This window comes from Harpegnathos saltator, unplaced genomic scaffold (assembly GCF_003227715.2).
Source record: "Harpegnathos saltator strain DR-91 unplaced genomic scaffold, Hsal_v8.6 scaffold425, whole genome shotgun sequence".
In the NCBI taxonomy this organism is placed as follows: Eukaryota; Metazoa; Arthropoda; class Insecta; order Hymenoptera; family Formicidae; genus Harpegnathos; species Harpegnathos saltator.
In genome coordinates, this window is record NW_020230234.1 from 951,046 (window position 1) to 967,702 (window position 16,657).

A 16,657-nucleotide genomic window follows, 5' to 3' on the forward strand; every position below is an offset into this window, starting at 1 on the left:
CCAGAGTTCTTCCGTGTGCGAGCGCGCTCGGAAAGGTCGTTCGTCACATGTACTTACATGACATCAATCAGTACACATTCGGAATTAATTTAAAAAATTAATCCCGTGACCTTAGGTATATCCTGTTTGAATATCAAACGCGACATGCTCTCATGCACCGCGCTCTTGCATCCCTCGCAAAGGGATACTTTCGTTATTTTCGTTTCAACAAATTCGCACGCGAAAGCACGTGCGCGCGCGCACACACACACACACACACACACACACACACATACACATGCGCACACAGCGGCGAGTGCATCCGTTTTCTGCGTTCATCATCTCCATGGAGGAATATTTGGTGCGCCGCAAATGCGCTCTCTGTTGTCAACTAGCGAAATAACGCGAATAGCGTGAATAACGGTGATCATTTCGAGAGAAAAACACAGGAATAGGAAGGCAGAGAGTTCTCGCAAATGGCTGTCATAAAAGCTCGCTAATGGTTTAATATTTATTTGCAAGAACATCGCATTGCTTTATCGGTATGCATTTCCTTCCCCGTCCCTGCGCGACCTCTTCTCGCTCTCATTCCTTTTCTCCCGCCCTCTCTATCTATCTCTATCTCTCTGGTCGTCGAGATACCCGAATCACGCGTTATAAATAATTTGCGTAATTAACGCAATTTGCGGAAACGCGCCGCCGGTAATAGTTACGGAAGCGCATTAATAATCATAATAATGATAATAACAATAGCAGTGTCCCTGGACGCCGAACCCGGACGGCGGTGCTGCTGTTAACAGATTAATTTTAAAAAAATAGCGGCGCCACAACTTTGAAATATGCCGTTTAAATGAAACGCCGGTACCACGCGAGTATCAACAAATTTATATTAAAAGGGGAGGAAAGCGGACGAAATGTGCGGAGGAATATGGGACTTGTGATAAAATGATAAGACAGGAATGCTAAAGTTAACAATCGCGCAACGAGCGCGGCGTTTGTGTCGATCGAGGTGAAGATCAAAAAAGCCGGACTCGTCGTAAGAAGAGAAAAAAGAGATGGAGAGAGAGAGAGAGAGAGAGAGAGAGAGAGAGAGAGAGAGAAAGAGAAAGAGAGAGAGCGAAATATATGTCGTCTCCCTTTTTTCCCATAAACACGCGAATGTCTGTGAATTTTTGTCCGTAATTTTTTGCCACGTCGAAGTTAATTTTCCCTGTTGTTTTCCCCAAACTCCTCCGTTCCGCATTACCCGCGGAGCAAAAAAAACTCGTGATTTCCCGCGATCTTGCGCATATATTATTAGATACGCGCGATAACCACCGTCGCGGTACGTAATATCTCGGTACGAATTCCATCAAATGGTAAAACGGTTCAATAAAAATGGAACGGGAAGAAACGTCGGGGCACGTGATCGGCGAAAGGTCACCAGTGGGCGAGTGAAAAAAAAACGGGAGAGAGAGAGAGAGAGAGAGAAAGAGAGAAACAGAGAGGAAAAGAGAGAGGGAATGTCAAACCACACCGACACTATAGACATTTTTAAATAACAAAGGGGCGACGCCCGACATCCTAATTGCGACGCCATTTTTCGATACATGCGGCCGTTTAGGGCGATGTCCTTTTTATTCTGCGGGCACGCGTGTTCCGGACGTGTCTCCCCTTTTCGATTTTCGCGCGTGATCGATTTTCGACCGTGCCGTCGACTATTTTTGTGACGCGACGCGGCGCGTCGCGACGCACCCGTGAATGCGCTCAATGACGGATGCCGGCCACGCATTTTACGATCGTGCTGCCAATGGAAACGGTAAAAGATCGTAATTATTCTCTCGTTCTTTTTTTCCGCCTCTCTTTGCCTTTCCTAGCTCTCGTTTTCCCTCATTTCCCTCTTTTTCTCTTTCTTTGTTTTTCTTTTCAACGTTGATGAAATTACATGAGAAAGCGAATTATAAAAGTCACTGAAATTGTACCATCCACATCTGTATCTTAATAACCATTTATATTTCGATCGATCGAGCTATTATCTGAATGAGCGCGTGGTTGACTTGATATTTTGTCCCGGTGAATTCATCCGACGTTTAAATCCGTTTGTTATAATTTTGTCTCTCCCTCTCTCTCTCTCTCCCCGAGGAGAGGATATTTTCTTCTTCGGGTGCATATAAAGCACGCTTTATTCCAGCGCTCGCGTTCGCGCAGGTTGAAATTTATAAATTTCGGAGGGATAATATTACGCGAGTTCCCGCGGATCCCTTTCGTTTCATGGTTTCCGTGCGATTTTAGGCCAGGACACATTTCATGCCGGACAATGGAAGGCAGGATTTACAAACAGACCACCCGCATCCCCGGTCGTTCCTGCGCTCTCGCTAATTCGCATCTTCCTTCGCTAAACCGCTATTTTCACTAAACTTGATCTACTCTTCATTGTTCAGTGCGATACGCATCATGACCGCGACGCGAAACAGAGAATTGATATTCGTATATTTTGTTTTATAGCGATTTTTTAACACGCACATGCGTAAATCGGCTCCCCCTACAATTTAATATATAAATAATGAATACACGTATTATTTTATATTCGCGAGATTTACGAATTATTATTTCGAGAACACCACACGGAGCACTCACTATTCTCTCGAATATATATTTATACACGCTGAATTTTGTACAATATCTTTATTGTATCTTTCATCTTTGCTTTATTTCTGTTGCTTTCCTCTTCGCTATCTTCGCGATTTTATTCGTTACTACTCTGTTGAATCGGTATTATCGGTATATAATCTAGAAATTACTTCTCCACGTTGTCTCTGGGTTTAAACGCGTTTCGCATAATTAGCTAATTAACGTTCTCAGTATTTATCAATAAATCCGGAAACGCGGCATTCAGCGCACGTTAACGTTCGTTATTTGAAAACGTTACCTTTACCTTTTATCTGGTTCCCTCGATAGCGCTTTTTTCGCTATTAAACATCGTGTTATCAGACGGAAGGATTACTCCGTAATATATTTGGGTAATTAGTGGCGGGCATAGGTAAATGGGTGAGGTACGGCACGGGTAGAACGAGAAACCATAAGAAAATAGTTGCGAATAAGATCGCGGAAAACCGCATGCGGAGCGCAGCGCTGGAAATTTCCAGCCTGAATAGCCCGCTCGTTTCTTATTTTACGAAGGAAAGTTTCGAACGACAAATGCGGCGTGTAACGACAGACGTTTAATGATCGTTAAACTTTCGATTACCGCTGAAAAATAACATCGGCGATGGGAGACGTTTCGTCGGAGAAGTTTGTCGTCATAAGCTCTGTTTATTGTTATTTCGTCGGAGAGCTATCGTCCGTTTGAAAATAAATTCTTACACTGTCGCTATAAACACGTTTGAATACTGTAACTTTCACCGAAGGTCTTTCTTTTTCTTCTCAAGATCAATTTGATTTTTTTCGAGTGACGCTTAAACCGTCAAATTCAACGCGATGTCATTTCTTTCATGTTTCAATGACGTTCGTCCGACGTCTGTCTTACGTCCGACGTTCTTCGCCTGTCACGCCGTTAAATTTCACATTGCTCCGTTCAGTAACGCAATCGCGAAATTCGTCAATGTCGAGAGATTTCAGTCCGAGGGGCGCGGCCGGCACCTATTAGGGAAAAATTCGCGAATCTGCGTACCGCGCGCCGTACCGACGGCGCGCAATCGAAGTAATTGGCAATTTCCCGTTAAAACGCAACCATTTTGTCAGTGTTTCGTAGCGGAGGGTCTCGTACGCCGTTTTTGTTCTTTTTGCCACGAGAAATCGCACGTTTAAACTGCAGCTAATGGAGCATTTATTGACCGGAGCGTTCCTCCGTAGGACGAATTCGATTAAAGTTCGACGCGATTCGATTATCAGAAGATACGTTCTTCCGATTCCACCCTCCCCCTCACCCTTCCACCCCTCAGCAATGTGTCGGAAGATCTTCGTAACCTTCGTCGGGGAAAACCTTCGCGACGTGCGTTCGATCGAATCTACATATACATTCGCGCGAACAGTGATTGCGTGAAAAACGTATTTTACCACACGAAAATATTGGTCGAATTAATGCGCGAATTAATGAGCGAACCGTAAACGCCGTTCAGTTAAAGGAAACGGAATGTCCGCTGCTCGCGAGCCAAATTCGGACTGGAAATTCTGTTCCCTTCATGCCACAACGCGTTGCGCTCGTTCATATTGTCACTCTCTCTCTAATTCAATCTATCTTCTTCCTTCGTACGATCAAGCGCATTTCTCGGTTGAGAAAAGAAAAAAACACAATTTTTAATTCCTACGAACCAAATTTGGTCCCAACAGCCAGGACTCGCGTTATTTTCAATGGAAACGCGTTTGGTATTAACCGGATACGAAAGAACGAACGAATAATAATGACAAATGTACGAGAAGTGATTATTACACGCGAGTATAACAAGTGTGTCTCTTTTTGTGGCTGTTTCGTTGAAACGATATGAGAGAACGCGCGGCCAGTGCGTTGTCGCTTATTCATCCACTTTTACATGTCGCGTAATTCGATAGTCGTAATGACTTATAAAGCAAAATTGAGATTTGCACCGTGCGTACGCACAAAGGGCAGAAAGGTAGACAATAGTAAACATTATTTGGTCCCCTTTTGCAGAAGCCTGTAGCTCGAATTACGCGCTCCGATAATCGTCAATCGATTCACCATTAGCGCCCCAATCGTCGGCGCTGTAGACTGCTGGATAACATTGGAATATTTTGGTCGGCGCGCATTCGCCAATACTTTTTTCTCGTCTTCGTGTTGCTTTCCGCATATCGCGTGATCGTTATTGAACAAGGTTATATCAATTCAATTGTCATCCGCGCTGACGTAAAACCAGGTGGTACGAGATGAGATAAGAACTGTCAGGCACTTCTCCTTATTGCGATACACCATCTAGCCCGGTTAATCAAACGCGCCTTCGCGGAAAGAAATGGACGCGTTGAAAATTATCGAACGTAAACAACGAGCACGGAATCGCGCCTACCGAGATGTAAACATCGCCGAGGTCACATTGACGCGGTCGCTAGTATTTTTGCTAGCTCGAGGCCGAAGCACGAGCATGAGAAAAAAATATGTTGGTGTAGATCGAGGAAGACACTGCCGTAGCCGTGATTCGTTAAATTTTCTTAAATTGACACTGCGCATAAATATTATGCGCAAAATGTCAGATTAATATTCGTATAAAGTGTTGCAAAAAGAAGGCAACTTCAGTGCAACCAGTATGATTTTTCATTCGTCAAATATTTCCGCAATGATCAGAGAGGAAGCAAACAGTGCTTCTCGCAATTCACATTTTTATTAAATTAGATACGCAATTAGAGAACGCATATTATCGCGCACTATTTTTTACTAGCTCGAAAACCAATGCGATTTATATATGAGCATGCATTATAAAATATGACACTTTCTGAGCGTTTCTCTTGCGTTGCACACTCACCGACTTTCGTTGACTCCTATGACTCCTGTGACTCTGCATCCGTCCAATGTCCAGTCTCCTCAGAATCCAGGACAAGTTTCTTTTTTCACGATATTTTATCGCTTTTTCTTTCTCTTTGTTTATCTTTTCTTTTTCATTCATTTCGATGGGATTTAAGGAAAAGGAATGGGCAAGGAACAAAGAAGCATATATGGTCGCGTTCAAGAGATGAGACTTTTATCCCAAAAAGAAGTAAACACGATCAATTGCAACGTTCCGAGAATGCATACGTGAGACGCGATTCGCGTAGAATCAATCGCGAATGAAAATTATGACGTTTAGACAAGAGAAAAAAAAACGTAAATGTATTGTTTCGCGAACGGTAATTCGAAAGAAACGCACGTCTTGTTTCGTAAGGACTAAGGCTCAAGTTGTAATGTAAAAAAACGAATCATATCGAAGTTATCGGTAATTTCAAATGAAATATTATCGCTTCTAACACGCGTGAAAAATGTAAAAAATTGATAAACTCGACAGACATAAAATTTATCAAACCGAATAACATAAATAATGGTGTATTTCACGTGCAAGGGCGCAATTCTGATCAAATTTTAACATTACACACTACTCGAAGCAGGAGTTATATTGATTGAATCGCAGCATATAATTCCATATCTTGATTTCAATATAATAACAAACTAAAGCATTTGTATCTGTATCTTCTAATGACTCAGAGTATAAAATTCAAATATAAAAGAGAGAAATATATATTATATCTTAAAGATTCTGTTGTATAATACGGTCATTGAAAAACACGATCTCCTGATTATTTCGAGCAACGTGTGAAAGAAGTATAATTAAATCGCATTGATTTTCTCGAGATATCGCAAACATCCATCACCATAAAAATGTCTTTTCTTCTCTGACTCACCAATATACAGCAGACAGAGTCAGCCGCGTTCTGCTGCGGATCTGTAACAAAAAATATAGTTTCGTTAGTTAAACCGTTAGGTTAAAAGTTAGGTTAGGTTGAGTTCAGTTTGCGGAAGCGCGCGCGCAGATACAAACGTTGACTCTTTGCCATCGTAATTCAACGCCTTTTGTTCCAATCGCTCGGTTTTCGATCGCAATGAATGAAGAAGTGTACAAACGACCGGTAAGTCTCACCTTCAAGCCGACTCTGCTCGGCCCGAACCGGATCCTCCGGTGCGGCATCGGCGTCCGTCGAAACTGCGTCCCGGTACCGCAGCTATCACGTGGCCGCAAACTCCAGCAGATCTGTAACAAAAAGCGAGTTTTTTCATCAGTATTATAGCGACAAATGCGCTCCGCATCAAGAGTACGAAGACTCGAGATTACAAATTAGCTTCTTCAACTTAACCGAGTTAACCAATAAAAGTTTACCTTTAAAGACCATGAAACACTGCTATTGCTCAAAATGCTCCGGGTTGTCACGCGCGCGCGCGCACACACACACACACACACACGCACGCATGCACGCACGAATATTACACGTTACACGCACGCGTACACTGTGATCGAGCGTGAAAATTCGGAAATTATTACGCGCCGTGATCCGCCGATCCGCTCGCCGCCGCGGCATAAACAATAATGGAGGCGGTCGCGGCTATTGCGTACTTATAAACATGTTGTTTTCAAAGTCGCGCGACCTTGTCCCGCCGGGACGCGTCTCAGAGAGCCCGTAACGTTGTATGTAAAACTTACCTTTTCAAACAAAAAGGTAAAAAGAGGCGCCAAGTACACGCGTAACACGTATTGTGTTATATTATAAATCGCAAATTATTTTTTTTTCAAGTTATATATGCAACATAAAATTTTATAAGTGAAACTTGTAACTATAATAAAATTCTACAACACTGTTCTACTTTACAAAAGAAATGATATATTAAAATCGTAACGCCAACTGAGAAACCTAACATATATATATGATTATGATATAATTAATTCTTTATTCAAGATAAACGGCAATGTTTACGGTTTTAGTGCTGTGCGTCGTATCGCACAGCACTAAAACCTGAGCGTGTATCTTTGGGCAATGTAATTTATTATTTTCGTTATATAAGTAATAAGTTTGTACAAGTAAAACTTATACCTCTAACAATAAATTCTTCTATTGAATACTATAAATAAAACTGTACAAAACTGTTCTACAAAAAGATGATATAACAAAACAATAGCATCAACTGAAAAACTTTACTCAACTCTGCAAATGAGAGTGATTTGCAATCTGAGGATAAATGTATCGAAAACTCCCAATGATACACAGTCCGGTACTTCAAAAACAGTGTTTTCATTATTTCCTAGAACACTGAGTCTTATGGTTATTTTACTTGTTATTATAATAAATTAGTTATTATAACAATGCAATGAAAAATATTTAATACAAAAAATCTTGGCGCGGCTGCATCAAAAACTATATCGAACTAAAACTTGCCGTATATGCTACCACATATAATATGCAGAGAAAGATGTTTGGTTTTCTCTTCTATTTAGAATTATTAAGAAGTTATTAAGAAGAAGAAAAAATAACGAAGACATATCACTACGAAATTCTCCTTCATAGGAAAAAAGAAATCTCGCCGCGTTGTCGGCGGTCGTGATGTCAGATGTCGTTTACGTTATTTCCTAATAATATCGTTTCCCTCCGACCCTAATAAATCCACCTCCAGAAGAGATTAAATAATTCAAAACACGGACTTTGTGTTACGTACCCATGGAGAATTCGAGAAAAAAATGTGAAACTACTCTCTCAAAGTGAATCAGTGAAACTCACGGTCAATCAGCGATTATATGCACTGATTGACAGTGAGTTTCACTGATTCACTTTGAGAGAATATTAATCCGCCTTCTTTCTTTATCCATCACATTTTTTCTCCTATTATATTTAGCAAACAATATTCGTAAAAATCTGCGCGAAAACGAAATGAACGTTATTTAATATTCGTAAACACGGGATTGCATAAAAATCTGCTTTTATCGATGTTGATTTTTCCAAATGAGAGGGCAAGTGGGTAAAGCCGATATACCACAAAAATGTTAAATGTCGTTAAAATGTTAAATGTCAAGAAAATCGTTAGAGAAATATTTTCTATCAGGTATTTCTTCCAAATATGTCAATCTTGTGTGAGCAAAATATTGCTTAAAAGAAAGAGAAGAAAAAATAAACATGTCACTTTCATTCACTTGCTCGTCTCATCGTCAATCGTGATTGGCGCAATTTTGGCGAGCCCTAATTAATATGTTATATAATATATCGAATATATTAATGATATATTTATTGCAGATTGAATGTCGAGCACTTGTCGAAAATCAATAATTGATCTCTTATGTGTTTCAGGGACTACTACTATGACAGGTGAATGTCTCGAACTTTCCACAGATAATCAGGTATAATCAGTATCGTAAGGTTAATTCATCGATTTCGCCACCGCACACGTACGGCGCGATCGACGTTGAAAATGTACACGCGGCGTATCCGCAGGAGCGCTCGACAAATTAACAACGGACAGCAAGTGCGGGATTTCTGTTAACCTTTTCACAACAACGCGTTTTAACCGAAAACCATCAGCTTAGCGCGGCCCGATATTCATGTGTCAATTGCGGGGACGCGGTACCAGAATCGATGGATAGAGATTAAAATAGGAGAAATATCGATTAACTAAATGTTATAGCGTCGTGCAGTAGAGAGCGACGAAATTATTTCAATAAATATAGCACATATGAATAGAATTCAAACGAAGCAGAGAGAAAAAGTATTCTTATAAGACAAGTAATAGTTATTTTCGCAAAAGCTGTTACGTGCTGACGTTGTCTTATTGAACCGAGTCGAAATGTCGGTTCTGCGCTAACTTTGCAAATACCGACGAATTTTGAAAGTCTCGGGAAAAAGACCTTCGTAAGATTTTTATCGAAAATCTGAGACTGATCCTCTTTTTCTCTTGCGTATAATGTGCATAAAATGTAAGGACGGTACAGTAAGTGAAATTAAAATCCGTTGAACGAGTTAATTCGTATGCCCGAGCTTGAGGGATCGAACTAGTGGTTGCATGGAAAACAGCTCCGACATTGAAATGTATCTCGAAAATTCTGGAGAGCCTCAAAGGGCAGCACGTAATCGCTCTTGCTTTCCTCGTCGGAAATCAGTGCAATTTACGTCTACACGCATACAAATGGTGAATATACTTTATCAGTGTTGAGATTAAACCACTCACCATTCCGCGTGGAAAAAGCTCGCCGAAGTCCAACGACGAAACTCACCGTTGCATCTCAAACATGTATCCTCACCGCATCCGGAACTTCGCCCAGCCTGCGACCGGCGTTGTTCCACGTCACTCCACGTAGATGGCACTTCACTCCATGTCGCTCACTCGCGACGCGATTAATATTCACGTTTTAACGGTGTTTAACACCGTGACGAATAATAATTCGACCGCATCGATGAGAAATACTCGTAATTGCATTTTCAAATCGACAAGAGAGAAAAGAAACATCGTAGCTGCAGCACGTGTATATTTTTACACTTATTTAACATTCGCCCCATTTCAACCGATGGGTAAAAAATTTAATTGAGTCACTCGGTTGCACTATTCAATTAGAATGGTTTAATTTTACAAAAATTAAAATTCTCCCGGCGGAGAGAAAAAAACTACGAATCGCTTTACTGAAAAGTTACGTTTTTGCAATTGTATTAATAATATCTCTCATCTCGGTGCCGTCGATATATCGCGCAGCGGAAACTACGAATTCGTTTAACGAACGTCATCATCGCGATATAGATAATTTCCGCGATATAGATAAGTTCCGGCTGCTGAAAACTTCCGAGAAAACGTACCTAGTCTCGCGAATTGTTCGTAGCAAAAATATCGCGAATCGTAGTAGACCGTGGATTATTCGGAACTCTTCGAAAAAAGGCGTCGCGATAATTCCACCGGATAATTTGACCGTGCAATTCGACGTTGCAACACGTTACAACCAATCGTGTCGTTCGGATGCACTCGCGGCGCGAAGTCAACGACGAAAACCGCGAATCCAGCTTCGCGAGCGATAAGCGCTCGCGACACTGTCTGCGTGAGGGAGAAAAACGAAAGAAAATCACGAGCTCAAGTCGATCGCGGAATGAATCTATCAGCGAGAACATGCGCGCGCGCGCTCGGAAAATAATCGCGGACGGCGCAAAATTCTCACGCGTTCACGGCTGCTCCTCGGCTTTGCCTCGGTGAAGATTATTTCGCGATATATAGACGCGAAGCGAAGATCATTCCTGGCAACGCTCGGGCGAAGTCTCGTAGAGCGCGGAGGAGCGTTCGCGCGAAGATTGCACACGCCGCAATACTTTCACGCGGAGACAACCGCGCGATATTTTCGCGAAGAAACCGTGTCTTTCTCTCGCCGCCTCCTCCTCCGCGGCTCTATGCGGGAAATTCACCTTCGGGATATCCCTTCTGCGAATTTAAGCTTAACGAACGATCCGTGCCGTGCCCGAAGAACGGAGCCGCGCGACGCGAGAACGTAAATACGACGTAAAAAATTGCGCTCGCGCGGCGATCGCCCCGAATTTATCAACGCGTACGAGCACGAGCGAGAAATAAAATCGCGACCGTATCGTGAAATTTATATCGCCGCGCCGGCCGCGTGAATTGCGCGTTGCGTAAAAAATCGCGAATTAATAATCGCAACGATCGCTAAATGTATTAACCCGCGCGTGTAAGCGGAATGATCGCGGCCGCCTGTGAAAATCCTCCGCGCGCGTTTCCGACGCGACGTAATCGCGACGGGAATGTGTAAACATAACAAACGGGTTATAATCGGCTCGCCGCGAGTCGTGGCTACCGAAATATCGCCGCAATTGTCGAACCTATACCGAGAGAAGTACGACGAACGAAGCAGATTTCATAGAAAATTGTCGCGCGATCATTTACAATGTGCGTGTCTGCGTGCGCATTACGCGAAGATTTATAAAATAATCCGCGTCTTATAATTCCACTCTTTTGCGTTGTTTTTATGCATAATTCGATAATTACAATACGATCCGCTGCTGTTTTACACGTGATACTTTGTTATCGCGATATAATATAGTATCGATATCTCTTTGCAACATCGTCGATTGTTTTTATTACTTATTCTCTGGCGAGAAAATGAGATGTTTTGCGTATGTAAAATCAATCATATGATTGTCGAAACAATTGGATGATTATAGATTGTGTGAGCGAACTAAAAGTATCTTTCCGATATTCTCTCTCGTCGATCGGTTCTCTCTCGTCGGTGTTGCAAGTATCGATTTATTTACACAGAATGCAAAGATGCGGTCGTAAAGTGAGGATTGTTGAAAAGTCATTTAAAAGTTTTAAAAGTGTCGCAATTTCCCGAAATGCGACAGAAGAATATGATTCGAGTTCCGTATCGCGAACAATTATACGCGCGAGCAACGAACAATCGCGGCTCTGTCGCGAAATCTCTTTGTTTCTCCGTGAGTGAGAAAACTGGAGAAGACTGCCGACGATCGGAAAATCGATTAACACGAACGAGATTACCGCGAGTGTCACGTGCGGCGGCGAGCAATTTTCGGTTCCCGCCGACGTATCTTGCAGAATTAAAAGGTCATATTTCATTCGACGGTACTCGTACCATTGTGAGAGAACTAAGTCGTCGAGCGAAGTAGTGGTATACATTAATAATAACAACGTCAATAACAATGACAAGTCTCAAGTACGATGATCGGTAAGACATCGAGTTATCTTTTATTCTTTATTCACGTACGCGACTTCTCTGTGTGTGCGTCAGATTTCTCTCTTTATTATAATTATACGGCAAATTATCCCCTCATAATTATGCTCCACCTGAAAGTAATTTCTATGTAAAAACATACATGACTTCTTTGAGAAATCCCCTCCTTCATGATTATACAACAAAGCTCGCTTATGCGAAAGTTATTTTTATGTAAAGTGTAACGATGAGGGACTCCATGCTAATTATAATTAATTACGTAACATCAAACAATTTCAGGGATCAGCATTTTTGTGTCAACGCGACGCGACGCACCACGATCAAGTGCACGCGTGAATATCAGAGAACTCATAAAAATCATTAAGTAAGGAAGTAACGCGAGAATCCATAGGGGGTATCGAGTCTCCCGTTTGTGAAATCGACAAAGAGACGCGATTCGCACCACGAGCTTCGTTCAACGGTTCGTGTTCGCACACGCTGATTCACCCGCGTACGAGCGGGTGAATCAGCGAAAATCAAATCAAGCAATGCAAATCGCACTAATTCTCACGGCAACGAAACCCACCACCTTAAACTCGCTCCGGCCAAGAGGAACCCACCATCTCGAATTTTTTGCCCATTTCTTACTCACCCGGTGAAGTAGCTTCAGGCTCGGCCACGGCCGGATCTGGAACAAAGAATACAGTTTTGCCAGTTAGAATTAGGGATTCGGCTTAACGAACAAGCTCTCGCATAGATACCGCTAAATTAGCCCTTTACGGTCGTAATTCGAGTCTCGTGCTGACGGCTTCGTCCTCGTCTTTCGTCCGCACGGCAGAACGGAGGAGGAGGAGGAGGAGGAGAGAGGAGGAGGGGGAGGGGGAAGGAGTTAAACAGAGGAATATAGAGGTAGTCGGTGAAACCTTCCAACCGACCCCGCTCAGCTCGAACCGGGTCCTCCGGTGCTGCATCTGCATCCGTCGGAAGTGCATCCCTCGTGCGTGTCCGCCAATTGTTCTCCAAATCTACAAAAGTTCAACACACAGGTGTTTCAAGCGACTCTCGCCGGGCAAAAGAATACGCAGGAACTCCGACGATCGTTTTATCGCGATGTTGATGCAGAACTAAATGCAGACGTTTACCCTTTCACTGACGATGACGATGTCGATCACTAACGATGATGACGATAATCCCGGCGTAAAACACGCGACGCGGTAAAGAAGTATCGAGCATTTATTGGAAGACACTAAAGATACCGTGCGACCGTCGACCGTCGCCTTTGACAGAGATACGAAGCTTACGAATCCAGAAAGATAGATCTGGAAGATGGATCTATAAACTGTATTTGACCAAATATGGGTAAATTATCTTCGTAATATGTTACAGCAACACACATACCTTTTTTAAAAAGCGCTCGAAATATTCTGACCCATCTGAGCATGTGGCTATTTTTTCGTTCATGTCCGCAGGTAGAGCATGATTGAACGAAAGAAGCCGACCTTCAAATCAACACATAAGAGAAAAATTAATTGATATAAGAGGAAATTCTCTCGAAATAAGAGGAAAAGAAGAAGGAAAGGAGAAATAAGAGGAAAACAGTTGGAATAATATCTAATAAATTTTAGACGAATGCTTCACTTTAATCGCTTTATAGAAAGAGGAATCCTTTTTCCGCAAAAGCCTTCGCTTAGAATATGAGACTGTGGGAAAAATCACTTTACAAATGGAATACTTTTTTTGTGGGTGTAATAGCTTACTTTGGAGCCTGATTCAAGCTGGAAGTTCTAGTATAAAAATGTCGACGTTTCGGTTATAAACACAGATACGACTATTAGAAGTAATTAAAGCAGAATGAAATATAACACGGTTGTATTCAATCGCACGAGTACTACGAGAGCGATCCAATCGTAGAAATTATAAAAAGTCTACAAAACGCGTTGCGCTATCTGATGAACCTCAATATTGCTCTTTCCGCAACGTTCCGCTCGTTAATCAGATTCTTAACACGTATGGCGTGCTGCTGCTAATTAAGAGAGACGCCTCCAGCACGACATTTAATGTGAAAATTATCTGCACACAAAACTACCGTATCCCTCCTCGGCCGCCCTTCCGTTACTTTAACCTGTTACGTTCGAGCGCCAAGGAGCACGATCTCGTTTCTTCCCTGTGTTCTATAATTCGGCATTGTTGCGCAATTTTGCCGCTCAGGATGCGAGAATAGTTGCGCGGATCGCCTTGTTAACTCGAACGGTTAAAATAGCCGACGATAAAACGATTATAACGAATTTCGTTATCTATCGGCACCGTTTGAGTCTCTGCCTGGAAGTTTCTCGATCGACTGTACGTTCCGCGGGCGTCGCTCGGCGAAAAAAAAAAAGAGGTTATGTCCGTCGAAAACGCGTCTACTTTTCGGCGATCGTAATGACGACTGCGGAGGGTTTTGCCAGCCATCGACACCGTTTGAACGTTCTGCGAGCGTTCCTCGATCGGCGCAACCAGCAACCGTTCCGCAAACAATATTACGTCTACAGAGAACGTAGCTGCTTTTTGTGCACCGCCGGCATTATATTCGCGGGGAGATATTTTACCTTGTACGAAGCTACGCTCCCGAATTTTCGGCAAGCCCGCGACATTGTCTCTCTCCCTCTCCCTCTCTCCCTTCGTGACGACTCGGTTGCGAGCTCGTTCGTAAGCGAAACGCGTCTACGTATCTTTGTCTCGCGGATCTCTTCAATTCTCCAACGCGCGCGCCGGCTTAATTCGCGAATGTACAATAATGGCGCGCACACGGCGTCATACGCGAGCATACGCGCGCGCGCGCGCACACGGAACGCGCGACCGGAAGTGACGCCGCCCAGCGTCGCGCGACTTGCATATTTAAAACCGGCCGCGTCGCGTCGCGTCGCGCCCGCGTGTCGCCCGAATGTAAACTCGTTCGGACAAAAAAATAAGGAAAAAGGAACGCACAACGCGACGCTGCGCGCGGGAGTGCGTCGTCGCGCGACGCCCGACGGTTTTTGTAAAAAAGTAGCCCGGCGCGCGCGCGCGCAAGCTTCGCTCGGCGGAATACGCCGCGGTGTATTTATATTTTGCACTTTTTAATCGCGAACGAGCGAGCGAGCGAGCCAGCGCGCGGGGGATGGCGCGAACTTTTATTGCCGCTCCGTGTCCGGCGTGTCGCGACGACGCGCTCCACTCGGCGGAACGCTACGCAACGCGACGCGACGTGACGCAGCGCGACGCGTGCTATCCACGTGCGAGTCACGGAGCACTACTGAATAGTCATAATTAAAGCGGAAGCGAAGGCGCGCACACATCGCGCGGCGCGCTCGCCGCGAGAGCTTTCTGTTCGACACCTCGACGCCTTTTTGTCTTCGGCCGCGGAGCGTAGCAGACCGCGCGGTCGTTGACGCGCGCGCTGTCAAACGATGCGGTCAGCGAGCCGTTGAAACGGCCGGGGCCTTTAGTTGGAGAAATCCAGCCCCCAGGTATCTCTGAATGTATTTTCATGATGGTTCAATCACCGAGCAAAATGGGGAATTGTCTGGGGAGAATGTTGTAATCGGTTGCGAGCGCGCGCGTCAGATTCGATACCGACTTTTGTATTCAAATGTGCCACGTATTGATATGATTGTTTTTTTTTAGTTTAGGTTATGTATCTCTAATATTTCTTTTTTAAGCTATCGTTTCCTGGCGAGTGAAATGATGTTATACGATCGTGAGAAACAACATATGAAGCTCGCGAGTATCGATCGCAAATATCAAATGTTTGTCCTCTTACGTAAACCTGCAGTCTCGTTGTCGAAACTTCTCACCAGACGAGATGGTTTCTTAACGTGAAATGTTAAAATAATATCCTCGTCCGACATTCCTCAACGCCGTTTTTTCTCTTCCGCCTGTAACAGCTGCCATGAATTGCATCTAGAAAAGTAAAAAGAGATATTCGTAGTTTTTCTTCGCACTTAGATCACTTAATTCAGATAACACAGAGGAATGTGTTCCGAAACATTAGTTAGTTATTAACGACGGCATCTTCGCTGTCGCAAAAGCGCGATCCTTGACCAACAACTAATTCCAATTAACCTATCCTGTTCGGTTAATTTTTTAATTTAACGAAAAAGTTACGGAGTGTTCTATCTAGGAAACACGCTGCGAACACCACTCCCTCTCTCGCTCTCGCACTCTCTCTCTCTCTCTCTCTCTCTCTCTCTTTCTCTCTCTCGCTCTCGCACTCTCTCTCTCTCTCTCTCTCTCTCTCTCTCTCACTCACACTTTCTCTACATGCTAGCCCGATGTGTACGGATTTGACGCGATACCGGGCCGGAAATCGTGGCGCATGCAACACCAGCGGACTCTTACTCTGCACGACTACCTGTACACGCTGCATTTGTACGTTTACGAGCAACAACGACACGGAAGAGGGATCGCGGCGCGGATGAGAAGAGAATTCGTAATTTGAAATCTCGAATCTATATCGCGCGGGGTTCGCGCGAGGTGACACACTGCACGCATGGGATACAATTCGA

General features: G+C 43.6%; 1 protein-coding gene and 2 long non-coding RNA genes across 5 annotated transcripts in view; 1 reads left to right on the forward strand and 2 right to left on the reverse strand.

The window, feature by feature from the left end:
- The window catches only part of LOC105184251 (uncharacterized), a 255,175-nt gene that overhangs the window by 217,607 nt on the left and 20,911 nt on the right, over window positions 1-16,657 (forward strand). For both annotated transcript variants that reach the window (XM_011142934.2, XM_011142936.2), the window contains one exon: window positions 8,767-8,784. In XM_011142934.2, the coding sequence (XP_011141236.1) occupies window positions 8,767-8,784 (18 nt within the window). The remainder of the gene's footprint in view (window positions 1-8,766; window positions 8,785-16,657) is intronic.
- Window positions 6,339-6,991, reverse strand: LOC112589194 (uncharacterized). The gene is made up of 3 exons (XR_003113356.1): window positions 6,813-6,991; window positions 6,576-6,686; window positions 6,339-6,380 (listed from the first exon to the last, which is right to left on the reverse strand). It is a non-coding gene; the product is annotated as an uncharacterized LOC112589194 (long non-coding RNA).
- On the reverse strand, window positions 11,187-15,737 carry LOC112589193 (uncharacterized). 2 transcript variants are annotated; one of them, XR_003113354.1, is made up of 5 exons: window positions 14,720-15,737; window positions 13,530-13,630; window positions 12,893-13,156; window positions 12,784-12,819; window positions 11,187-12,265 (listed from the first exon to the last, which is right to left on the reverse strand). It is a non-coding gene; the product is annotated as an uncharacterized LOC112589193 (long non-coding RNA). The 2 variants fall into 2 exon arrangements; XR_003113355.1 differs by lacking the exons at window positions 13,530-13,630; window positions 14,720-15,737 and adding an exon at window positions 13,274-13,444.